At 50.8% G+C, this 23,935-nt stretch overlaps 1 protein-coding gene across 4 annotated transcripts; it reads right to left on the minus strand.

The window, feature by feature from the left end:
• Positions 1-3,523: 3,523 nt before the first annotated feature.
• Positions 3,524-22,631, minus strand: Cblc (Cbl proto-oncogene C). 4 transcript variants are annotated; one of them, XM_041655008.1, is made up of 12 exons: positions 22,108-22,631; positions 19,581-19,727; positions 18,533-18,689; positions 18,172-18,293; positions 16,148-16,285; positions 14,280-14,367; positions 11,915-12,046; positions 11,208-11,363; positions 10,828-10,905; positions 6,768-6,874; positions 6,591-6,664; positions 3,524-5,133 (listed from the first exon to the last, which is right to left on the minus strand). In XM_041655008.1, the coding sequence occupies exons 1-11, from the start codon at positions 22,446-22,448 to the stop codon at positions 6,655-6,657; spliced, it is 1,476 nt and encodes a 491-aa protein (XP_041510942.1). In that variant the 5' UTR covers positions 22,449-22,631; the 3' UTR covers positions 3,524-5,133; positions 6,591-6,654. The 4 variants fall into 4 exon arrangements, with proteins under 4 accessions (XP_041510942.1, XP_041510941.1, XP_041510940.1 ...); XM_041655007.1 differs by having other exon boundaries at positions 6,591-6,661; positions 11,208-11,366; XM_041655006.1 differs by having other exon boundaries at positions 11,208-11,366.
• Positions 22,632-23,935: the final 1,304 nt, after the last annotated feature.

Genomic DNA, 23,935 nt, shown 5'->3' on the forward strand with positions numbered 1-23,935 from the left:
AAAAATGTGAGCCTATTTCTACCTCATTTGAAGGTCAGAGAATTTGAGTTTGCTCAATTGTTACAATGGTCAGGGCTACACATCCTGAATCAGGATATGGTTACTTGGTCTTTTGACATTAAGATGGCTTATACAGCTAGGTCCACTCCACCCTGACCAATGGTCAGGAAATTCAAGCGTACTTCTGCTTGTTCTTTTGAAACAGGAGGTTTGACCTTGGGAGTGGCTGCCTTCAGGATGCTTGGTCTAGGGTGGGATCATTGCCTAAACAACAGAATGCTAATGACTTGATGTCTCAAAGTGTTGGAGCAGGTTAACTGTTCTAGTTGCTCTTCATTTCATGTTAAAGCAGTCTTTTGCCTTTTTCCCTGTGGTATTGGGGTATAAAAGTGTCAGGAAAAGGAAAGGCAGAGGATTTCAGTATTCATTGGAACTCCCTCCTGGTACTATTCTGTTTTTCTGTTTTATTATTTTCACATGTGTCTTTGTATTCTTTACTAATATTTCTAAATCCCCACACCCCTACCCTGACAAGAGCTGTCTTTGTTGAGACTGGTCCCTGACAGCTGGCCTGGGTTAGAGTTAAAGCCTGTCTCAAAGAGTAAAACAAAACAAACAGGGCCAGGGAGATAGCTCAGGTGATAAAGTGCTTGCTACACAAGCATAAGGCCCTGAGATCAAATCCCCAGTACCTACTCACATAAAAGCGGGGGCTGGTAGCATGTATTTGTGGGGCAGTGTTGTGTGTGTGATGCTATTCCTGGGGAAATAAGTGAAAATGTCTAGTCATCCCGGACAGAGTGCCAATGACAGAAAAGTGAACAAATGAGTGTACTGGGGTCACTTAACAGGAGCAGGGATGACTTAAAAGCACCCTGGCATGGATGCTGAACCCTGGAGCATACACTGCACAGCCTGCATGCAGTTCAACAGATCAGGAATCTCTTCTTTTTAGCACTGCTTACTGATTGTATAACCTTGGGAACTGAGGCATCTGTGCAGCTGGTCAGTTTCAGGGACTTCCTGAGACTTGTGAATTGCCTTCTTCCTGAGTCTTAACAAGCCTGGAACTTTCCTCTCCAGGATGGAGTGCTTTAACTGGGAGGAAACTGCTACACAAGAGGCAGAGCCCAGGGACATGGCAGGTGCTTGCTGGGCAGAGAGCCTGAAGCATGTCTGTCTTGGTTTTTATTATTGTAAAGAGACAACATGGCCATGCCAACTCTTACAAAGAAAACATTTAATTGGCATCTTATGGTTTCAGAAGTTCAGTCCATTATCATTATGATGGGGAGCATGGTGGCATGCAGGTAGACATGATGCTGACTACATCTTGACCAGAGGCAATAGGAAGTTGGCTGCCTGTCAGACTGAGTGAAACTGGAGAAAAGAGACCTCAAAGCCTGTCCCTACAGTGACACATTTCCTCCAGCAAGGCCACACCTCCTAACAGTGTCTCTCCCTTTGGGCGTCATTTTCTTTCAAACCACAATGACTAAGGAAGATGCTCAACTTCAACTTTGGACTCCACTATGTGCGCGCATGCTCGTGCGCGCGCGCGCGCGCGCGCGCACACACACACACACACACACACACACACACACACACACCAAAAGACAAAAGCCATGCATGGAAGAACATACCTGAAACCTTAGCACTTGGGAGGTAGAGACAGGGGGACCAGGAGTTCAGGCAGCTTTCACTACATGATAGGCCAGCATTGGTTACATGACAAATTAAAAAAGAAAAAAAAAAGTCCAAGATAAAAAAGTGAACACCAGCCAGGTGGTGGTAGCTCATGCCTTTAATCCCAGCACTTAGGAGGCAGAGGCAGGTGGATCTCTGTGAGTGAGTTGGAGGCCAGCCTGGTCTACAAAGTGAGTTCCAGGACAGTCAGGATTGATGCACAGAGAAACCCTGTGAACATCAAGGGTATAAGTCTATAGAGTGTCCAAAGGGGTGGTCAATTATATATTTTTTTAAATACATTATTATTAAGATGGGGCATAGCTTAGTGGTGGTCAGAGAGTACTTCTGGAGTCTATTCCAGGGACCCAGTCTAGGCGGTCAGACTCGATTCCAAGCAGCTTTACCCACTGCCTGTGGGGCATCAGTTACCTGCCATCTGCCCACTCTTGCCTTCTCCGGAAGTTCCACACCCTCTGTGGAAACTGACAGTGACAGCTGCTGGCTGTGGCCACTGGGAGCCGAGGTGATCTAAGCTTGGAAAACCATGCCAGACTTTTGAATTAGGAGTGGATACTGCAGAGGGAGCCAGCTTTGGCTAGGTTTCCCAGCCATGACAGCTGGAGCAGATCCGATTTTCTAAAGATGAAGGAAACAATTTCTCAGCCTACAAAACCATCTATAATCAGATCTTGACATTCCCTGCACAAGGAAGTGGGAATTGGTTCCACAGTTCAGCAGTAGAGTGCTTGCCTAGAACCCCCCCAGTGAGGGGCTGGAGTGTGGCTCAGTGGTAGAGTACCCCCAGTAAGGGCTGGGGCAGGTGGTTCAATGACAGGATACTTGCTTAGCAAGCCAGAGACCTTGGGTTCCATCCTAGCACACAAGACAAACAAGGAAGGAAGAAAGAATGGAAAGAAGGTATGAAAATAGGGTCTTTGTTTCTTCCTCTCAGATCTGTGTAGTTTGGGGACTGGTACACAACCAACAAAAGGTACTAGAAACAGTGCCACCAGCCATCATGAGGGAAAAGAAATTGCACAACTTCTGCCAGGATCATGGGGATGGTCATTTTTCCATATCTGAGAGCTTGGGTCTTTATTTTTTTTAAGATTTATTTATTTATTTATTTGTTTATTTATTTATTGTGTATACAACATTCTGCCTGCATGTATGCCTGCTGGCCAGAAGAGGGCACCAGATCTCATTACAGATGGCTGTGAGCCACCATGTGGTTGCCGGGAATTGAACTCAGGAGCACCAGAAGAGCAGCCATCGCTCTCCAGCCACTTGATAGTCTTTTCTTGCAATTTAGCCTAGACTGGCCTTGAATTTGGGATTATCTCGTCTCCGACTCCTGAGTGTTGGGATGACAGCTGTGAACCACCATGTCTGTCTCTCCAGCAACTTTTTTGGGGGCTGGGGTGGGGCTGGGATGGAGTCCAGGACCTCATGCATCCTGAGGGAATATTTTACAATTCAGCTATGTCCTACCCCTCCCTGGGTGTCTTAGCTATGGTTACTATTGCTGTGAGGAAACACCATAACCAAAATCCAGCTTGGGGAGGAAAGGGTTTACTAGACTTTCGCTTGCAGTGATCACTGAAGGAAGTGAGGACAGAAACTCAAGCCGGGCCGGGACCTGGAGGCAGGAGCTAATGCAGAGGCCATGGAGGGTGCTGCCCACTGTCTTGTTCTGCTTTATTACAGAACCCAGGACCACCAGCTCAGGGATGGCACCACCATGGGCTGGGCCCTCCCCCATCAATCACTAATCAAGAAAATGCCTAGCAGGGTGGTGGTGCAATTTCTTTAATTCCAGCACTCAGGAGGCAGGGGCAGGCAGATCTCTGAGTCTGAGGTCAGCCTGGTCTACAGAGCGAGTTCCAGGGCTACATAGAGAAACTATCAAGGAATCAGAAAAAAAAAATGAGGAAAAAGAAAATGAAGAAAATACACTACAGACTTGATCTTGCGGAGGTTTTTCTCAGTTGAGGGTCCCCCCTCACAACTCTAGCCTATGGCAAACTGACATAAAACTAGCCTGCACACTGGGGGATTCTAGGCAGGGGCTCTCCCACTGACCCACACCCCAGCCCCTCACTGGGGCATTCTAGGCAGGGGCTCTACCACTGAGCCACACCTGAGCCCCTCACTGGGGGATTCTAGGCAAGTGCTGTTCTGCTAAGTGATAGTTCCTGGTCAGGGACCCCTTTGTTTCATCTTCTGATGGAGCACTGAGCCAGAGGCACTCAAGTGAGACTCCATCCTCCACTCTCCACCTGCAGCAACGCCGAGCAGTTAAATCATCATCGCCGCCATCATCCACCACTCTTAAGGAGTGACTTGTGATGAGTGCGTGCTGAACAGAAGGGCAGCCACGCCTTATTGACTGCAGGCAGCGGGTGACTGCACCAAGATCTGGTCACTGGGGAACCTGTGGTGTCCTCATCAAACCGGTTCTGTAGAGAGGTTTCAGTTGGTGACCGTTGTTGGCTAGCGGCCACTAGTCTCAAGGCTTTCCAATCCCAGTTCTCCAAGCTGCTCCTGGGAGTTTGTGACTGACCCAAAAAGCTCCTCTCAATAACTCCCCTGTGTTCCCGAGGTGGCTTCTGTTGCCTATTATTATTAGTAACTTATCTGTCAAACTTTCCGGCACCCTTCCCACGGGACACCGATTCTCTACAGTCTCAGTTTCGACACCCCTCTTCCGGGAAGCCTCCCTCCATTACCTGGGTCAGGCAAGGCACCTCCCTCTGGCTTCCTATAGTCCCCTGTTGTCCCCTTCCAAAGCAACATTTTTGTTTTCTTTTGCCCACCTTAGGCCAGTCCAGGCCTGCCTCCTCCAGCATATTATGGGCACACGGCACAAGTGCCCCAGTGAAGAATGGGTAAGAGAGGGGCTGTGGGAGGATGGACACATGGCAGGGTCTCACCTAAAGCAAATGGACCCTGAGTCCCTCTAAGCAACGCTGGGGAAGAGTCTGCGGTCTGGTTGAGACCATGGTCACACTAGTTTGGGAGAAGGGGAGGAGGGAAGCTGTCTGTGGATTGGCAGGGGGATTGCTGCACGCTGGAGTCCAGCCTGGGCTATATAGGGATAGAGCAGATGCAGCAACCCAGGTCCCTAACTGAAAAATAAACAAGTGATCTTGGATTTGGGTTTCTGGTCCCACGAGGTGGTCACAGGGTGGGGGCCAGGACTGGATATGTAGTTAGGGGACTCCATGTCTGAAGGAGGAGCCTACGGCTCTGATGGGTGGGAAGGTCTGAGGGTGAAGGGGCCCAGGTTCCTGAGTTAACAGGGGAGGTGTCAGGGGTCAGACTGTCCCCCATGGCGTTGCTGGTGTCCCTCACACGCGGGAGGACTGAAGGGCCAGGATTCACTTTATTTCAGCTTCATCACCCCTTCCAGCCCCAGGGCGCCCTTCCTCCAGTCCAGGTGCCCTGTCAGGCAGGAGAAAAGGGCATTAGAGCTTTGTTTACTTATTTATTATTTATATTTCTTGTTTTTTTCTGAATGGGGTAACTGCCCTCACTGTCCTGGAACTTGTTCTTGTTCCTGCCTCTGCTTCTCAAGTGCTGGGATTAAAGGCACCAGCCACCTCTGCCTGACTTATTTGTATTTTTTAAAAGAAGTTTATTAGGCTGGACAGTGGTGGCGCACGCCTTTAATCCCAGCACTTGGGAGGCAGAGGCCGGCGGATCTCTGTGAGTTCGAGGCCAGCTACAAAGAAACCCTGTCTCGAAAAACCAAAAAAAAAAAAAAAAAAAAAAAAGAAGTTTATTAGCCAGGCAGTGATAGAACATTTGATCCCAGCAATTTGATCCCAGCACTCAGGAGGCAGACACAGGCGTTTCTCTGAATTTGAAACCAGCATGGTCTACAGAGTGAATTCTAGGACAGCCAAGGCTAGCACAGAAATTCTGTCTCAAAAGAAAAAAAAAGCAGTTTATTTTTAATTAATGTGTCTGTGTGTGTGTGTGCATGTGTTTGATAGTGCAATGCCCGAGGAGGCCAGAGGGGGGCGATGGATTCCCCTGGAGCTGGAGTCACCTGATATGGATGCTGGGAACTGGACTAGGTCTCTGCAAGAGCAGAACCCACTCTTATCTGTTGAACTGTCTCTCCCAAACTGTGTTTGTTGTTTTTTAGAGACAGAGAGCCAGCAAGACGGTGCAGCAGGAACTGTCTGCAGACCTGATGACCTGAGTTCCATTCCTAGGACTCCCAGAAGCTGTCATCTGACTGACCACATACACATGCTGTGGCATGTGCCATATCCCCACCACAAAGGAAATGCATGCACGTAATTTAAAAAGAATAAGAATTAGGGGGCTGGATCAGCCTGGTCTACAGAGCTAGTTCCAGGACAGGCTCCAAAGCCACAGAGAAACCCTGTCTTGAAAAACCAAAAAAAAAAAAAAAAAAAGAATTAGGGGGCTGGAGAGATGGCTCAGTGGTTCAGAGCACTGACTGCTCTTCCAGAGGACAGGGGTTCAACTCCCAGCACCGACACAGAAGCTCACAACTGTCTGTAACTCCAGTTCAAGGGACCCGAAACCCTCCTTCACATAGACACAGGTGCAGGCAAAACACCAATACACATGAAATACATTATTTAAAAAAAATAATAAGATGGGCTGAGCGGTGGTGGCACACGCCTTTAATACCAGCACTCTCCAGCAGAGGCAGGAGAATCCCTGTGAGTTTGAGGCCAGCCTGGTCTACAAGAGGGAGTTCCAGGACAGTTAAGACTGTTACACAGGGAAACCCTGTCTGGAAGAACTATGTTGCTGAAACCCCACCCCCTTCATTATTTTGAGGCAGGATGGTGAATAGTCTGCTGACAGTGGCATCAGAGCTAGTCCCACCTGGGACAAAGGAGGGCAGCAGGACTCACCTGGCCTCTAGATCTTGGACACATCTGGGGCCACACAGGGCCAGCTGGAGGGGTGAATTCCCGCTCAGGAGCTTCTGCCACGAGAATCACTGGTCAGAACTGTTTCAGTCTTTTTCCTCTGCCCACCCCTCCAAGACCTTGAGTTCTCATAGTACTGGGCAGGGCCTCTCTACTTACCCTGTGGCCCCCTCCCTGGCCTGGGGCCTGCTGGGGACCTCCCACATAACTGAGGCCATTTTTGGTAAAGGAAGGGGAGCTCGGAGTCTGGGCAGGGTGAGGGGTGCCTGGAAGGAAGGAATTAGGAAATGTCAGGCCAGTGAGACAGCTCACTGTGTAAAGATGCTTACTGTCAAACCTCCCGACCTGAGTGAGTTCCATCCCCAGGGCCCACGGGGTAGGAGAAAACTGAGTTGTGTAAATTGTCTTCTGACCTCTATAAGTGTGCTGAGGCAGAAGCACACACACACACAATTAAGAAAACTAAAATAGGGGCCTGGAGAGATGGCTCAGAGGATAAGAACATTGTCTGCTCTTCCAAAGGTCCTGAGTTCAATGCCCAGCAACCACATGGAGGCTCACAACCATCTGTAATGGGGTCTGGTGCCCTCTTCTGGCCTGCAGGCATACACACAGACAGAATATTGTATACATAATAAATAAATAAATATTTTTAAAAAAGAAAAAGAAATTAAAATTTGGGTGCTGGAGAGAGCACTGACTGCTCTTCCAGAGGACCTGGGTTCAGTTCCCAGCACCCACATAACAGCTCACAACTGTCTGTTAGTCCGGTTCCAGGGGATTCAACACTTGCACATACAAACACACACAGGCAAAACACCAATGCACATAAAATAAAAATTAAAAAATAAAATAAAATCTAAAATAGTCCAACCCATCATAAATAAAACAACAACACCCTTTCCTTCTGCGTGGAAGAAAACTTCACTGCTGGCAGGACAGCTCAGCAGGAAGAAGTGCTGGTCAAGCCTGATGACCTGTGGTCAATCTTCGGAACCCACGACGGAAAGAGAACCAACTCCTGAAAGTTACCCTCTGACCTCAGCACCTGAGAGCTTCACACACACACACACACACCACACACACACACACACACACGCTAATAGTAAATTTTAAAAGAAAACAGAAATCTCCCAACTGGGGCTGGCTGTGGTGGCAGAAGCAAGAGGATCTCTGAGTTGTAGGCCAGCTTGGCTTCAGGACAGCAGGACCAGAGAAACCCTGTCTCAACAAAACAAAACCAGCTGGATGATGGTGGCGCATGCCTTTAGATCCAGCACTTGGGAAGCAAAGACAGGCAGATCTCTGTGAGTTCGAGGCCAGCCTGGTCTACAGAGTAAGTTCCAGGACAGGCTCCAAAGCTACAGAGAAACCGTTTCTCATAAAAAAAAAAAAAAAAAGAACCCCTCCCCCACAAATCAAAGCAACAACAGCAACAACGAAAAAACCCACCAACCAAAAATCCCCCCAAAACCCAAAAAAGCCCCAACCCCAAAAAAGGAATTAGGAGGCCATCCTTGACTACATAGCAAACATAAGTGAGGCCCTGTCTCAAAAATACCCATCCACTCATGCCACAAACATCTCTGGAGCATCGTTTTAGGCTTTGGAGACACAGCATTAGGGAGAAAAACATCTCTGTTCTGTAGAACTGACATACATGGAGAAACAAGAAGGGCTCTTGCAGTGGTGGGGCGAGGCGGAGGGAGGAGGGACGAAAGGCAGTTCCCAAGCAAGGAAACAGCTCAGATGTTCGGAGGCCTTTCAAGTCAAGGAGAGAGTGATGTTGGCCAGAGAGAGGGGGGCAGCTGCAAAGGCCTCTGGGAGACTGGAATGACAGGCCAGAAGCCAAGGGGCAAGGCTCCAACGTAGGAGGTGCTGTGGTGGGCGAGGCTTGCTGGCCTTGGAAGGACAGGCTTGGTAGCTTAGATCCACAATAACAGGACTGGGAAAGCCGAGGCAAGAGGACCTGAGTTCAGACACAGCCCTGCTTTACAAGAGGATCTGAGTTCAGACACAGCCCCGACTTTATGTAGTAAGATTCTGCCTGGAAAGCACACGCAGAAGGACTGTATACCAATCCTCGTTATGTTAACTACAGCCATGAAAACAAGAAGGCCCATCCAGTGCCCATGGTGGCCTTTGGTGGTAGGCCCAGGTATGTCACACACCATACAGACCATAGAACATCATTTGGTTCCTAGGCTCCGTAAACTGGAGCCAGGGATAATGGGTTTCGCGGTGTCTCCTCTGGATCCGTGGCTGTCACAGAAATAGAGTATGTGAAGAAGCTGTGAGCCCCCTTTAAAAAGAAAGGGAGGGGCTATGGGTGTGGCTCAGAGGTAACCCATGCCCAGAGTGAACCAATGAGGGGCTGGGGTGTGACTCAGTGGTAGAGTCCCTGCCTAGAATCCCCAGTGAGGGGCTGGGGCGTGGCTCAGTGGAGTATTTGTCTAAAATATACAAGACTCTGGGTTCAGTTCTTAGAACCTGAAAATAAAGATGGGAGGGGTGCTGGAGAAATGGATCAGTGATTTAGAGCCAGATTCAGCTTCTGATACCCACAAGGTGACTCACAACCATATGCAACTCCAGTTCCAGGGGTTCTGGTGCCCTCTCCTGACTTTTGCAGACACTGTACACACCTGTATGCACATGCTACACAACATACATTCAGGCCTACACAGATAGAAGAGACATGCCAGTGTGGACCGGGGTTCAGTTCCCAGCGCTCACACAGAGGCTTAAGGACTGTCTGTAACTTCAGTTCTAGGAGATCTCATACCCTCTTCTGGGCACCAGGCATGTGTGCATGCATGCGTGTGTATGTGTGCGCATGCACACCACACACAGATATACACACATGCAAAACAATCATACATTAAAATAAATATATATTAAAAAAACCAAAAAAATCCAGGATCTCTCTGTGTAGTCCTGGCTGTCCTGGAATTGCTCTTTAGAGCAGACTAGCCTGGAGCTCCCAGGAGATCCGCCTGCCTCTGCCTCCCAGGTGCTGGGATTAAAGACCTGTGCCACCTCGTCTGGCCTGGAAAAAAAATCTTAAAAAAAAAATAATAGGGAGGAAAATGGGAGGAGGGGAGGAGGTGGAATTTTTTAAGTAAAAATAAAAAAAAAATAAAAACTCTACCAACTAAAAATAAATAAAAAATAAATAATAATAATGAGGGAAGGGGGTGAAGGACGTAACAAAAGCCACATACTTTTGAACTGCTCTCAAAAGAATAGTCATATTTCCTGAAGCAGGCAGGCTCAGGGCTTTCTCTTCCCTGGTGTGTAGGGAAAGCCAAGGAGTAGGAGTTGACAGGAATGTGAACAGGAGCAGCGGCGATTCGTGCCAGGCGGAGGGCGCGGCCCAGGCCAAGGTGCACCCATCAGGCTGGAGGTGACCGGCATGCTGCTGTCCTGGCTGCGGCCCCTCCCTGTCCTCAGGGAGCCAGCTGAGTACCTCCTAATGTTTCCATTTGCCTTTGGCCATGGGTCCAGATCTGTTTTTAGCTTCTCTCCCTGGGCTCTCGCCCCCCCCCCCCCCCCCCTTCCTGCTGACTCTCGTTTGCTGTGATAGAATAACGTTCCCGGATTTCCTGAGTTGTTTGTTTGAAGTCAGCTGGGTATTGATCGGGGCCAGCATGCACTGAGCTAGGCTGCGGGGACAGCTGCCCTCCCCGTTGGGGAGGGTCCAGGGGTGTGGAGTAGGAGGGGAAAGAAAGAGAAACAAAGCTCGTTTGAGGAGTGAGCACGCGGGAGCTGGATTGAGGAGCGTTCTTCGTTCCGGTACTCAGGAGGCTGAGGCAGGAAGATGGAGAGTTTCAGCCAGCGTGGATGTCATACTGGAGCCCGATTCCCAAAGGACAGGAAAGAGGAGGGCGAAGAAGGAGGGGGTGTGAGGAGGAAGTAGAGGTGGAAGAGGAGAGCTGGAGGGATGGCTCAGCGGTTAAGTCCTGGCTGCTCTTGCAGAGGACCCAGGCTCAGTACCCAGTTCTCACATGACAGCGCATAACCCTCTGGAACTGGGAATCTGGCTTCCATGGGTACCACATGTTCACCGTGGACTGAAAGACATGCAGCCAAAGCACTCATCCACATCAAACAGAGGAAGCGGGGAGGGCATCCTGAGGAGTCCATCGGTGTGACCCCAGCTGTGGCCACATGGAGGTGAAATGAGACTCTAACCACATCCATCTCAGATGTCACTCACCACTGTCAGCCAGCCGTTGTCTTGGGGTCTCCTAGGGGACGGATCTTCAGGGGGCAATGGGGGAGCAGCGGGAGTCACCTGAAGGAGACAGGGGAGGTCGGCTGTGGCTAATTCCTCACAGTGTCCAGCAGGGGGCACTGTGCAGACTCCCTGCCGCGGGTACAGGGTCTCACCCTCAGGTCACACTGCCTGGGAAAGCCAGGCCAGACTCAACCAGGCAGACACTCCCATTCTAGACCCTCTCCCTCAAACCCAGAGGCCAGGTCCCAGCCTCCTCCCTTAGACCAAGATTCTAGTCTTCAGCCCCCTCCATCATACACAAGCCTTCCTCCATCAGACCCTGGGAACAGTGGTTCTAGGCCCTGCCTGTCCCTGCTCACCGGGTCCAGATTCCACACAGCTTCTTGGTGACAGTTGTCTCTGGCTTCCTCTGCAGTGGCTCTGAACTCCACGGACCTCTCTTGTGCCTGACAGATACTCACAGCCTCATGGCCTTTGATCTGACACCGGCAGAAGGGACAGGTCTGGCTATCCGACTGCTGGGGACAAGGAAGAAGAATGTCAATTACCCTCTTGTCTCCCTTCTGACGTCAAATGCACAAAGCGATGTAGGGAGGGAAGGCTGGAGAGAGCTGAGCTCTGGAATGGGTGGGCGTAGGGGAGAGGGTTGGAATGGGGCTGGCCTGGTCTGAATCCAGGAAGGACTCGCAGGCCAGGGCCTAGGCCAGCAGAGCTCAGGTCTTTGCTGAGGGATTCGAGGGGCTGGCCCCTCCTTGTACCACTGATGATGGAATATTTAGTTCTAGCCTTTAGATGCTGAGGTCAAGGTCTGGTAAGGGAAAGCTATTGACGCCACACAGGCCTGCTGGAAGGAAGAAGGGAGCCCTTTCTAAAACCCATTATGTAGCTGCTCAGGGAGGAATGAAGGCTGTGACTCAGGGTGAGGTGGGTCCAGAGACATTAACTCAGACAGCCAGGGCCCTGAGTGGCCTGACCGGACCTCTGTTCTCTCATGAGGCCCCTGGGAGATCTAGACGGGGCTTTTAGGGGAGGGAGGGGGCGGAAAAATGACAAATGGCAGCCCCACCTGCCAGGTAGCCAGGCAGTGGCTGCAGAGAAGGTGCCCACAAGGCTCGATCCTCACGTCCTTGTCCCTCTCAGCACAGATCTTGCACAGCTCAAATGTGGAGTTCATGGCTTCATAGAGCTGCAGTTGCTCCTGGGAGGTAAATGGATGGGGTGAGGGGAGGCTTGGGAGGACGGTCCCCGGCATCTGTGCCAGCCTGGATGCTGTCCCAAGTCTGGGTGGAGCACAGCTGGTACAGTGTCCGCCTGTTCCACCCCTAGTTCTAGCACTGGGGGTGGAGCACACACAGGGGAGATAGAAGTTCAAGGTCAGCTTCTGTCATGACCCAAATTAAACCAAACCAAATGACAACAAAATAAAATTCCTCACATAAAACCACAGCCAGGTTGAAGGCCAGTGCACCTAAGGCCTTCACAGGTACTGTCATCATCGTTTTCTTTCCTGGCCAAGAGATCTCACGAAGTGACCCAGAGGCAGACCAGAGCCTACCCGGCAGTGGAATTATAGCCACATGTCACCACCAGGCCAAGCATGTATTCAACCCCAAACAAGATTTCTGGATTTGTCTTTACTCAGGAATGCTAACTTTTTTAGCCATTTGTTTTTTTTTTTTAAAGACTCTTGTTTATGTTCTATGTGTATGTGTGAAAGACTGCATGTATTTTTTGTGCATCACTTGTGTGTCTGGTGTCGGTGGACACTGAATCTCCTGGACTGGAGTTACAGGTGAAGCTGCCAGGTGGGTGCTGGGGACCAAACCGGGGTCCCCTGTAAGAACGGCGAATGCTCTTAGTCACCGAGCCACCTCTCCAGCCCCAGAACTACTCGATTTAGCAAATACGACATGTTCCATTCCACTTGAATTTCAGATAAACAGCAGCTACAGTATGAAGAAGGGGCTGGAGCGATGGCTCCACTGTGAAGAGTCTATGCTGCTCTTGCAGAGGACCCATGGTAGGTTCCCCAGTATTCATCCAGGGAGTGGCACAATCGCCTGGAGCTCTAGCTCCAGGGGCATTCGGCACCTCTGGCTTTCGAGGGCACCTGGGCTCACAAGCATAAGTCCACATGCAGATAGACACATATACACATAATTAAGTAAAAATAGGTGCTGGAGAGATGGCTTAGCAGTTAAGAACATTGGCTGCTTTTCCAGAGGACCCAGGTTCAAACCCCAGCACCCACATGTCAGATCACAAATATCTGTAACTCTAGTTCCAGTGGATCCAGCACCCACTTCTGGGGCACACAGAGACTACACATACCTACAGACAAACACTCACATATATAGAGTATTTTTTAAATAATAAAAATAAATACTTAAGATATATATATTAAAATAATATGAATAGTGAGTATATATCAAATAAAGAATGAAATTATTTAGGATAAAAAAATCTCATGGTGTCAAAGGACTGTAATTCCTCCAGAGGCTGAGGCAGGAGGATTGGGAGCTCCAGGCCAGCCTCAGCTACATAGAAAGGCCTTGTATCAAAAACCCAAGGGCCAGGCAAGGTGGTGCATACTTTTAATTCCAGTGTTTAGGGAGCAGAGGTAGTTGGATTTTGAGAGTTTGAGGCCAGCCTGGTGGACCACTACATAAGAAGTTCAGGGACAGCCAGGTCTACAAAGAGAGACCTTGTCTCAAAATAAATAATAATAATAATAATAATACCACCATGTGGGGGGCAAGAGCTGAGCTGTTGGTGGTACTCTGTGGACCTGCAGCCCATCAGTCACGTGGAAGTCAGAGGACGGCCAGCAGGACTCTTCTCTTTCCTTCAACTGCGAGGATCCTGGGAGCTGAACTCAGGTCCTCAGGCTTGGCTGCAGTGCCTTTGGCTAGAACTTCTGTTAATTCCCAGTCCTTTGCAGTATAGTCAATAAAGTTATTGGCAGGCTGTGAGTTTGAGGTCAGCTTGGTCTATAGAGTGAATTTCAGGACAGCTAGGGCTACTAAAAAAAAAACTTGTCTCAAACAAACAAGAATGGGGTTGTGGCTCAGCGGTAGAGCCCCTGCCTAGCATTCACGAGCTCCTGAGTTCCATCCTAAAAACTAAAAGACAAACACTTTGGCTCTTCTCCTGTGTGTCTGTTCAGACTCAGAGCTGATAAACACTCAATTGCATCAGCTGTCCTGATTATCTCAGAAGCTCTTTTCTTTATTTCATATCCAATAAAACCCCCTGGGAAGGAGGCTGCAGAGGCTATAGTTCCCAGCAGAAGAACTCAGACAGCCTCAGAGAAGCCAGGATTGGCTTGAGGTCATATAGCCCCATGTTGGCACTACCTTTGAGGTCTCTGAGCTGAGGCAAGTTGGGGGTAGGAACAGGGTGTGGGTCGCAGGTGTAGGTATGAGACTCACCTCTGATACCTCAATGCGCTGGTGGAGTTCTGCCTGGCACAGCTCGGTCAGATCTGGGTTGTGGTTCTTTCCATCAGGGTAGAGGAGGCTGAGAGAACAGAGTTGGGCTCCGAGTGGCTGGACTCACAAGGACCTGCCTACCTCGTTTATCCAGGGTGTGTGTGTGTGTGTGTGTGTGTGTGTGTGTTAGGACCTGCCACAATCCCACACTGGGACTCCCCAGAGCAAGTATACTCTCCAATCCCTGGGACAGAGCTGTTCACTTGATCATCTCAAGGAAGTCACATTGAACCTTGATCTCTAGCCTGAGAACCAAGAAAGGAATCCAAACATCTGCCGGTCCAGGATCCCATGGCTCTTCAAAGCCAGTCCTGGAAGGTTACTGGAAGGAACAGTCCTGTGACTGTTACTGCATTTCACAGTGTTAAACCTGACCTGGAGGATGTTATGCAAGTGTTCTACCACTGAGCCATGCCCCTTAGCCCCTCACTTGGGGATTCTAGGCAGGGGCTCTACCACTGAGCCATGCCCCTTAGCCCCTCACTGGGGGATTCTAGGCAGGGGCTCTACCACTGAGCCACGCCCCTTAGTCCCTCACTGGGGGATTCTAGGCAGGGGCTCTACCACTGAGCCACACCCCAGCCCCTCACTGGGGGATTCTAGGCAGGGGCTCTACCACTGAGCCACGCCCCTTAGCCCCTCACTGGGGGATTCTAGGCAGGGGCTCTACCACTGAGCCACGCCCCTTATCCCCTCACTGGGGGATTCTAGGCAGGGGCTCTACCACTGAGCCACACCCCAGCCCCTCACTGGGGGATTCTAGGCAGGGGCTCTACCACTGAGCCACACCCCAGCCCCTCACTGGGGGATTCTAGGCAGGGGCTCTACCACTGAGCCACACCCCTTAGCCCCTCACTGGGGGATTCTAGGCAGGGGCTCCACTGCTGAGTCATGCCCACAGCATGACCTATACCTTTTTCTTTTTCTTGCTGAAAGTAGGTCTCACTATGTAGCTTAGAATGCAGATCTCAGGATCCTCCTGTGCCTTTAATATTTTCACACACACACACACACACACATACACACACACTCCATCCCTGCTCATGCTCATAATCAATACACTTTCAAAACAAAGAACAAAAGGCCAAAGGGGAAAAAAAAACTAATAACATAAATAATGTAATAAAAGCAATGGGACCAGTCATGAAGGTGAAGAGAACCTGCCTCTTCCCCAGAGGAGTAACTCTGTGATGATTCAAGGCCTTTGCCATCTTATAGAATAGTACCCCAGGGAACAATGAGAAGCAACATGTCTGCTGTCTGTCTGTCCACCTCTCTCTGTCTCTGTCTCTGTCTCTGTCTCTGTCTCTCTCTCTCTCATCTCCGTCTCTATCTCACGTTAACCATGCAGTTCCCTGGTAGCTCCTTGCCTAGCTGGGTCACTGGTCCCCAGCAGCGCAAACCAGATAAAATCTGGGTGAGGGAGAACAGGGGAGAGCAGCCAGCCCCTCCCCTCCTCACCCTACCGCGGGCAACTTCCCGGAGGAAACTGGAAAAAGCTGAGGTTACAGGTGGAAAACCACCAGTCTAGCTGTTTCCCTGACCCCTGCCCCGCCAATATAGATCCTAGAGCAGGGTATAGCCTCCAGAAACACAGACTCTGGAGCCCAGACCAAGTAAGGAATCCAGTGTCATGTAACCTGCTGTGTGGACGCAGACATTCCGCTGACTCGAGATCCTGCCCGCCCCCTGCTGGGCGCCTGTGGCGTTGCAGTTTGGTGTGTCTGCCCACCCTGCACCATCCCGTCATGGTTTGTGCATAATCTGGATTTTGCTGACACCCCTTTCCTTTCGCGTTGGGGACTCACATGCCGTCCTTTTGTCCTTTCAGGAGCACCTGGAACAGGGGTTTGTTGGGAGGAATGGTCTGTAGGATGCTTCCCTCGGGACTCACGTACCCAATAGCCCACTGCCCCAGGCGAGTACAGCTGGGCCTGAAGATGTAGCTGTGGGGAGATAGTGGGATGGAGCGAGAGAGTGGCCGCTGCTGCCCATGATGGAAAGACCCATCTGTCTGCCGCGCCCGGGATCCAGGTATCTTCCCATCCTTTGTGGTAGCTAGCAGTGCTTTGCTCCCCACCCTAACTATAGACTGGAAGGGTGCATGGCTATCGCTTCAGCCATTGCTCACCGTAGGGACAGGTCACGACTGAGAATCAGGCTAATACAGGAAAAAAAATAAGGCAAAGCACACCCAGACACTGACCCCCGATAAAGGGCTTGAAAGCTTGCATCCATCCGTGCTGGAATCCCATACTCCGGTTCTTTCTTTCAATTTTATAATTTCCCTCCCTGCCCTATACAGCAAGGTCAAGGCTAGCCTGGCCTAACAGAAATCTTGTCTAGGAACCCATCTGGACAAGGATGTTACCACTGATCAGAATGCCTGGTATGAGACAGAGACAGAGGGACTGACAGAGATGGAGAAAGAGGACAGACTGAGAAAGACCCTCCCCTCTCTCTTCCTTCATCTTCTGCCCACAGCTCATAGTGAATGGAGAGCTCTGGGAAGCAGCTGCTCTCTACCCTGACCTTCCAGAGCCCTGCAGAGATATCTTCCCTCAACCTCCATGCTCCTCCGTGCACTCAGCTCTTTATCCTTAGCTCCCTAAGGAGCCCCTGACCTGAAAGGAAGTAAGGTCTCTCCAATGTCAGTTTTCCCGGTCTCCTGCTCTAACCCACGAGGGCTCACGTTCGAAATATTTCAGAGGCCGGACAAGTTGAGCATGCTGCCCACCTATAATCCCAGTATTCAGGAAGCCAAAGCAAGAGGTCCCCAATTTCAAGCCCAGCTCGGCGACAGGGAGACCTTGTCTCAAAAGAAAACAAATAAATTTCAGCAAAATGCTGAGTGTGAGGGTAACATCTGTAACCCCAGCATTTGGGAGGTAAAGGAAGGATGACTAGGAATTCAAGGGTCGTCCTTAGCTACACGGCAAGTTTGAGGCCAGTCTGGGCTATAGGAAGCAAGCCCTATCGCTGCGGAACAATCTTTTTGTACACTATGAATATGTATTACTCTCTTGCCTAATAAAGAGTTGACTGGCCTATAGCAGGGCAGGATGGGACTAGGCAGGAAAATCAGATGAAAAGGATCCTGGAACGAAGAAGGGCAGAGTCATGGGGGTCAGAGACGGTGCCAATCAGACACAGAGGGAACAGGAGATGAACACGCCATGCTAATAAGGGTACCGCCACATGGCAGAGGGCAGATAAGATATATTAGTTAATTTAAAATGTAAGAATATAATCCTGGCCTATTGACTGAGCGTTTATAGTTAACACTAAGACTCTGAGTAGTTATTTGGGAAACAGGCAGTAAGGACAGTAAAACTCTGTCTACACCCTAGCTCCAAACAAAGCCAAACAAAGAGGCTTACCACATAGCCTCTGACTTGTCAGAGATGGGCCTTATCTCGGTTAGGGCCTTCAGGACTCCTTGCTGGACCAGGTATTGTTGCTTTAGTTGCTCAGCCATGGATTGACCCAGGGGGCCCCAGGAAAAAAGACTGGGCATCAGAACTTAGGGGTTTTGTTTGGTTTTTGTTGCTTTGTTTTGAGACAGAGTTTCTCTGTGTAGCCCTGGCTGTCCTAGAACTCACTCTGTAGACCAGGCGGGCTTTGAAACCTTGAACTCCCACCTGCCTCTTCCTCCTGAGTGCTGGAATTACAGGAGAACATCACAGGCCTCCAGCTGCAGAGTTCCTGACCTCTGGGTTCCCAGAAACCTCGATTCTTGGTCTCTCAGAACCTCAAGGATTCTCCTGCCTGCGAGCCAGGACTTGGATCCCTGAACTACCCAGCCCTGGCCCATGGAGCCGGCTTTGCTCACCTGCCTGGTTTGTCCCTGCAGGCCTGCAGGCGCGTCTGGACTTCATCATAGGTCAAGAAGGCCATGTAGCCGGGGTGGTTGACAGCCAGGAGCAGCCAGTTCTTGAGTAGGGTCGGCCACGGCTGGGAGGGACAGAGAGGGTCACTAAGGGACCTATGAAGTAATCTATGATCGAAGATCTTCAGGTTCAAGACTCCGTCACCATGCTGACACCCACGGTGGCCCTGCACACTATACACAGGAAACCATGCGCCCTCTCTCCCCAGGACTCAGTGGTCCAAACAGCCCTCCTCCTTCAGATCCAGGCCCCATCTCCTCCCTCGGACCCAAAGTTCTAGGTCCACTTTTGACCTTCTCTGACCTGGAAGAGCCTGGTAAAGATGTCAAACTCAAAGACAGACACGTGGCCACTACAGGTGAGGTCCAAGGTGGAACGCAAGGCCTGGGTGATGGGGCCTGGATCCACAGGGTGGCAAGCACACAGCAGGGACTGGAACTCTGCCCAGGGAAGCACGCACCTGGATGGGAAGGGGTGGGGTCGCGGAAGCGGATGTAGGGAGGGTCTATAACAGGAGGCTACTGGTCCCCACCACACACACCACACACCACACACACACACACCACACACACACACACACACACCACACACACACACACACACACACACATACATACCACACACACCACACACACCACACACACACACCACACACACACACACCACACACACACCATACACCACACACCACACACACACACACACACACACACACCACACCACACACACCACACACACCACACACACACACACACCACACACCACACACACACCACACACACCACACACACACACACACCACACACACACACCATACACACCACACACACACACACCACACACGCACACACATATACACATATACACACCACACACACAAACACACACACACACCACACACACACACACCACACACACACACACCACACACCACACACCACACACCACACACACCACACACCACACACACACACACCACACACACCACACACACCACACACACACCACACACCACACACACACACACACACCACACACACACCACACACACCACACACACACACCACACACACACACCATACACACCACACACACACCACACACCACACACACACACACACACACACACACACACACACACACACACCACACACACACACACACACCACACACACACACACCACACACACACACCATACACACCACACACACACCACACACGCACACACATATACACATATACACACCACACACACAAACACACACACACCACACACACACTTCAGGGCATTGGGGAGGGTAGTTAAGGGACTTGCAGCCCACCATCCCCTGGCCTTGAAGTTTCACTCACCGGATTCCACAGTGCTCCCTCCAGAAGGTGTGGGCGGAGCCCTCAGTGAGCTGGTACAGGTGTCCACAGTACCTCCCCCCAGGGAAGAGTGCACTCAGCTCCGCGTGCATGTGACTGAAGATGAGGGCCAGCTTGGCCAGCTGTCGCCTGCAGGGAAAGGTTATGAGCATCACGCTGGACACAGGGAGAGTGGCTACAGGTGCAAGGCCCTCCGATTCCCTCTAAGTCAATGCACCAAAGGAGCCGATCTCTGTCCTGAGGACTCTCCTCTCTGAGCCTCAGTTTCCTCATCTATGAAGGAAAAGTGGAAGCTAATATCCAAAGTAGCCTTGAACCATCAAAGGGGTCCCTGGACCTGGAGCTATCACTTAGCAGAACAACAGCACTTGCCTAGAATCCTGCAGTTGGGGGCTAGGGGTGTGGCTCAGTGGTAGAGCCCCTGCCTAGAATCCCTCAATGAGGGGCTGGGGTGTGGCTCAGTGGTAGAGCCCCTGCCTAGAATCCCCCAGTGATCTGTGGGGTCGTGACTCAGCGGTACTGCCTCTGCTTACAATGCTTGGGTTCCTAGCTTCCATCTCCAGCCTCTCAAAATCAAACAAAACCTGCACATCATATTGGGTTAACACTCAGTGCATGCTGATTTTATTATATTTCTCATTTATATTAATAACTTCCTTGGGCAGGTCTGCAGGGCTTCTGGCAGTTTCTTAGCAACCTAGCTTCCCAGAACGCAGAGCTGTGTAGCCCAGTGAGGTTGCCGTCCACAGCTCTGGCTGGTTCAGACGGGAAGGTACACTTCTCTTTTCTTTCGTTCTCCTGGTTTTTGTTTTTTGTTTTGTTTTTTGAGACAGGGTCTCATTATGTAGTCTCAGCTGGCCTAGAACTCACTATATAGACCAGGCTGGCCTTGAACTCACAGAGATCCACCTGCCTCTGCCTCCTGAGTACGGGGGTCAAAAGTCTCTGCTACCACTATCAGTCCAGAGTAAGGAATGATTCTTTTTTCTTTTTTTAAGACTTGTTTTTAGCCGGGCGATGGTGGCGCACGTCTTTAATCCCAGCACTCGGGAGACAGAGGCAGGCGGATCTCTGTGAGTTCGAGACCAGCCTGGTCTACAGAGCGAGTTCCAGGACAGGCTCCAAAGCCACAGAGAAACCCTGTCTCGAAAAACAAAACAACAACAACAACAACAACAAAAAACCTTGTTTTTATTTGTGTGTGTGTGTGTGTGTGTGTGTGTGTGTAGGTATGTGCACATGAGTGTGTATTTCTGAGGAGGCCAGAAGGTGTCAGATCCCTTGGAGCTGGAGTTACAGGTGATTGTGAGCCATCCATCCTGGGTGCTGTAAACCTGGGTCCTCTGCTGGAGGAATAAGCCCTCTTAACCTCTCAGCTAGTGGTTCTCAACCTTCCTAATGCTGTGACCCTTTAATACAGCTCCTCAGGTTGTGGTGACCCACAACCATAAAATTATTTTCATTGCTAATTCATAACTGTAATTTTGCTACAGTTATGAATCAGAATGTAAACATCTGTGTTTTCGGATGGTTATAGCAATCCCATAAAAAGAGCAATCAACCTCAGGCTGGCGACCCACAGGTTGAGAACAGCTCCTCTAAGCACCCTCCTCTCCCCGCCACCGGGCCAGCAGATGCTTGGAGTTTACACCAGCCTGCAACAAGGTAGGCCAAAAGAAAGCAACAATTGTAACAATTTTGTTAAGCACACTGGTCCAGCTGTCTTCTGATCTGGGACCGGGACACACACACACACACACACATACACACACACACACACACACACACACACACACACAGAGAAATAAATTGATGAAATAAAAAAATGCATTTTCCATGTAGTGTATATAAATATATTTGGAGTAGTATTTCTTTCATGGGTTATAATTGGGGATAATGAGAATTTAAACAATATGGGCAGGCAGGCGATTGATTTCATTTCCTCATGAATTGAGGCGATTCTATAAGCCAGGGAAGCCACTGCTAGGGCGTGGGAGCCAAACCAAACACTGATTTAGACCTTGCTCTGGGATCCAGGCTCCAGTCCTCCCGTGCACCTGTTCCTCAGGAGAGAGAGCTAGCAAGTCCAAGGTCCTTAGCCTAGGCTTCAGGAACCGAAGTTCATGGCACTCACGCAGGTCCGGGACTGACCCAGTGTTCAGACACCAGAGGTGAGCACACTCACCCCCTCAACAGGAAGTCTCTGGGATCCCTACATTCATAACGCGGTGTGTATCTAAGGCCCTCAGGAGAGACTCACGTCTGGACCCCAGCTGCAAGGTGATCCACAAAAGGAAGAGAGGGGGATTGGCGGCATGGGGGCTTAAGGGAAGAAAAAATGGGGTGTTTTAGTTTTCCTGTGTCTGAGGGAGGAGGGCTGGGTCTGGACCCCTGGGTCTGAGGGAGGAGGGCTGAGCCTGGACCCCTGGGACTGAGGGAGGAGGTGGCTGGAGGCGCGATCCGGAAATCATTAGTTCATGACTTGTTTCTGAGGCAGGTCAGTGCTCACCTGAATCTCGAGCCCTCCCGGAAAACCTCCTCGTTCGCATCCTTTTTGCCTCGGGGTGGCAGCAGCTCGGCCACCTTCTTGCCTTTGGCCTCCAGATTGGCCAGGTAGATGACCAAATAATCCCCAGCGCCACCGGGACCCTCGGGGTCTCCCTCAGCCTCGCGCCGGGCTTTTGCCACTTCTCGAAGTAGTTGAGCGGTGCGGGGCAGAAGGACCCGCAGCGACGGGGGCCCCATAACAAGTCTGGGGTCCCTGCATTGCTCTTCCAAGCGCTGTAGCAGCTTCACTGCCCGGCCGAACGCTCGTGGCTCTCCCCACTGCCATCCTCGAGGGGATGCCATCGCAGCCGTGGGTCTCTCGGATAGCCTGAGATGGAGGGGTGAGGCGGGGAAAGGCTCCAGGTAGGGGCGGAACCAGGAGGGAGCAGAGGGCGGGTTCTAGAAAAAGGAAGGGGACTGCAGGTGGCAGCTGCCCTAAAGGGGCCCGACTGCAGAGTCTGAGGGAGGAGGGCTGGGGCTTGGGTTCCTTAGTGTGTGGAAAGAGGTGGCAAACAGAGGAGGAGGGTGTTAGAAGCTTGGTTCTCCACACCCCACAGGGAGGGGCTCTGGGACACAACACCCCTTCCTGAATCATTTCAGGAAGGTTTCAATCTTTGCTTGTAGCGTGGGATCAAAGTTCAGGCAGTGGAATCTCCTAAGAACAGAAAGTCACGTACCTACTCTGTGTCCCAGAGGGAAGGTACGAGGACGCCCAGAGCTCTGGGTCCCATGGCAAGTAAGGGGAATTAGGTTGCAGTTTAAATACTCAGATTTTCAAGAGGTTTTTACCTCTTTTGAGGTGTGGGGGAAAGTGAAGTTCAGGAATGCACAGGGCTGCAGGGGAGTGGCTACAGGCAGGTTTGCACTCCAACCTGTCAGACCTGTAGGGTCCGCGCCGATTGTGCTTCAGGCAGCCGCCAGGGGGCGCCGTGGACATGGTCCTCTCTGCCCAAGGGCACCCAGGGCACCCAGGGCAGCCATCTAGGCAGGCTGGGTGCTGATTCTCTCCAGCCTGCATTCTGCATTCTGCATTCTCCCTTCTCCCTCCCCCTCCTCCTCCTCCTCCTCCTCCTCCTCCTCCTCCTCCTCCTCCTCCTCCTCCTCCTCCTCCTCCTCCTCTTTCTTCTTCCTCTTCCTCTCCTTCTCCTTCTCCTCTCCTCCCCCTTCCTCCTGTCTCCTCTTCCTCCTGTCTCCCTCTCCTCTTTGCTCCCCCCCCTTCTAATTAGGTTCTACCTAAACAGCTCGAGCTGGTTTTGAATTCACTGAGTAGCCCAGGTTGGGTCTCAAAGTTGCCTCGCTCCTCCTACCTCTGCCTCCAGAGTGCTGGGGATTGGATAGTAAGGCTCTGTCTATTTCAACAAAAGACCTGGGCTGGAACTGGAGAGATGGAACTGCTGTGTGTTCAGAGGACCAGAGTTCAGTTCCCAACACACTCACATCACCATTCGATGGGAACTGCAGATTCAGGGGATCTGATGCCTCTGGTCTCTGAGGGCAGCCTGTGTGTGTGTGTGTGCGCACACACACACACACACACACACACAGAGCGATACATATTTTGCTGTTTTCTTTTAACATTTGGCTTTTCTTTTTTCTTTTTTAAAATTTTATTTATTATTATACAATATTCTGTCTGTGTGCATGCCTGCAGGCCAGAAGAGGGCACCAGACCTCAGTACAGACGGTTGTGAGCCACCATGTGGTTGCTGGGAATTGAACTCAGGACCTTTGGAAGAGCAGGCAATGCTCTGAACCTCTAAGCCATCTCTCCAGCCCTGTTTTTTTTTTAA

This window comes from Microtus oregoni, unplaced genomic scaffold (genome assembly GCF_018167655.1).
Source record: "Microtus oregoni isolate MIOR12 unplaced genomic scaffold, Mior012 000006F_ref0000085, whole genome shotgun sequence".
Taxonomy (NCBI): domain Eukaryota; kingdom Metazoa; phylum Chordata; class Mammalia; order Rodentia; family Cricetidae; genus Microtus; species Microtus oregoni.

What these genes read in the sequence shown, in the direction of transcription:
- Cblc (XM_041655006.1), bottom strand. Translation starts at nt 22,448, where the DNA reads ATGGCATCCCCTCGAGGATGGCAGTGGGGAGAGCCACGAGCGTTCGGC. An exon ending in AAAGGACAAAAGGACGGCAT is followed by an intron (nt 14,368 to 16,147) that starts GTGAGTCCCCAA and finishes CTGTTCTCTCAG; the next exon opens with CCTCCTCTACCCTGATGGAA. An exon ending in CTGTGTGGAATCTGGACCCG is followed by an intron (nt 10,906 to 11,207) that starts GTGAGCAGGGAC and finishes TGTCTCCTTCAG; the next exon opens with GTGACTCCCGCTGCTCCCCC.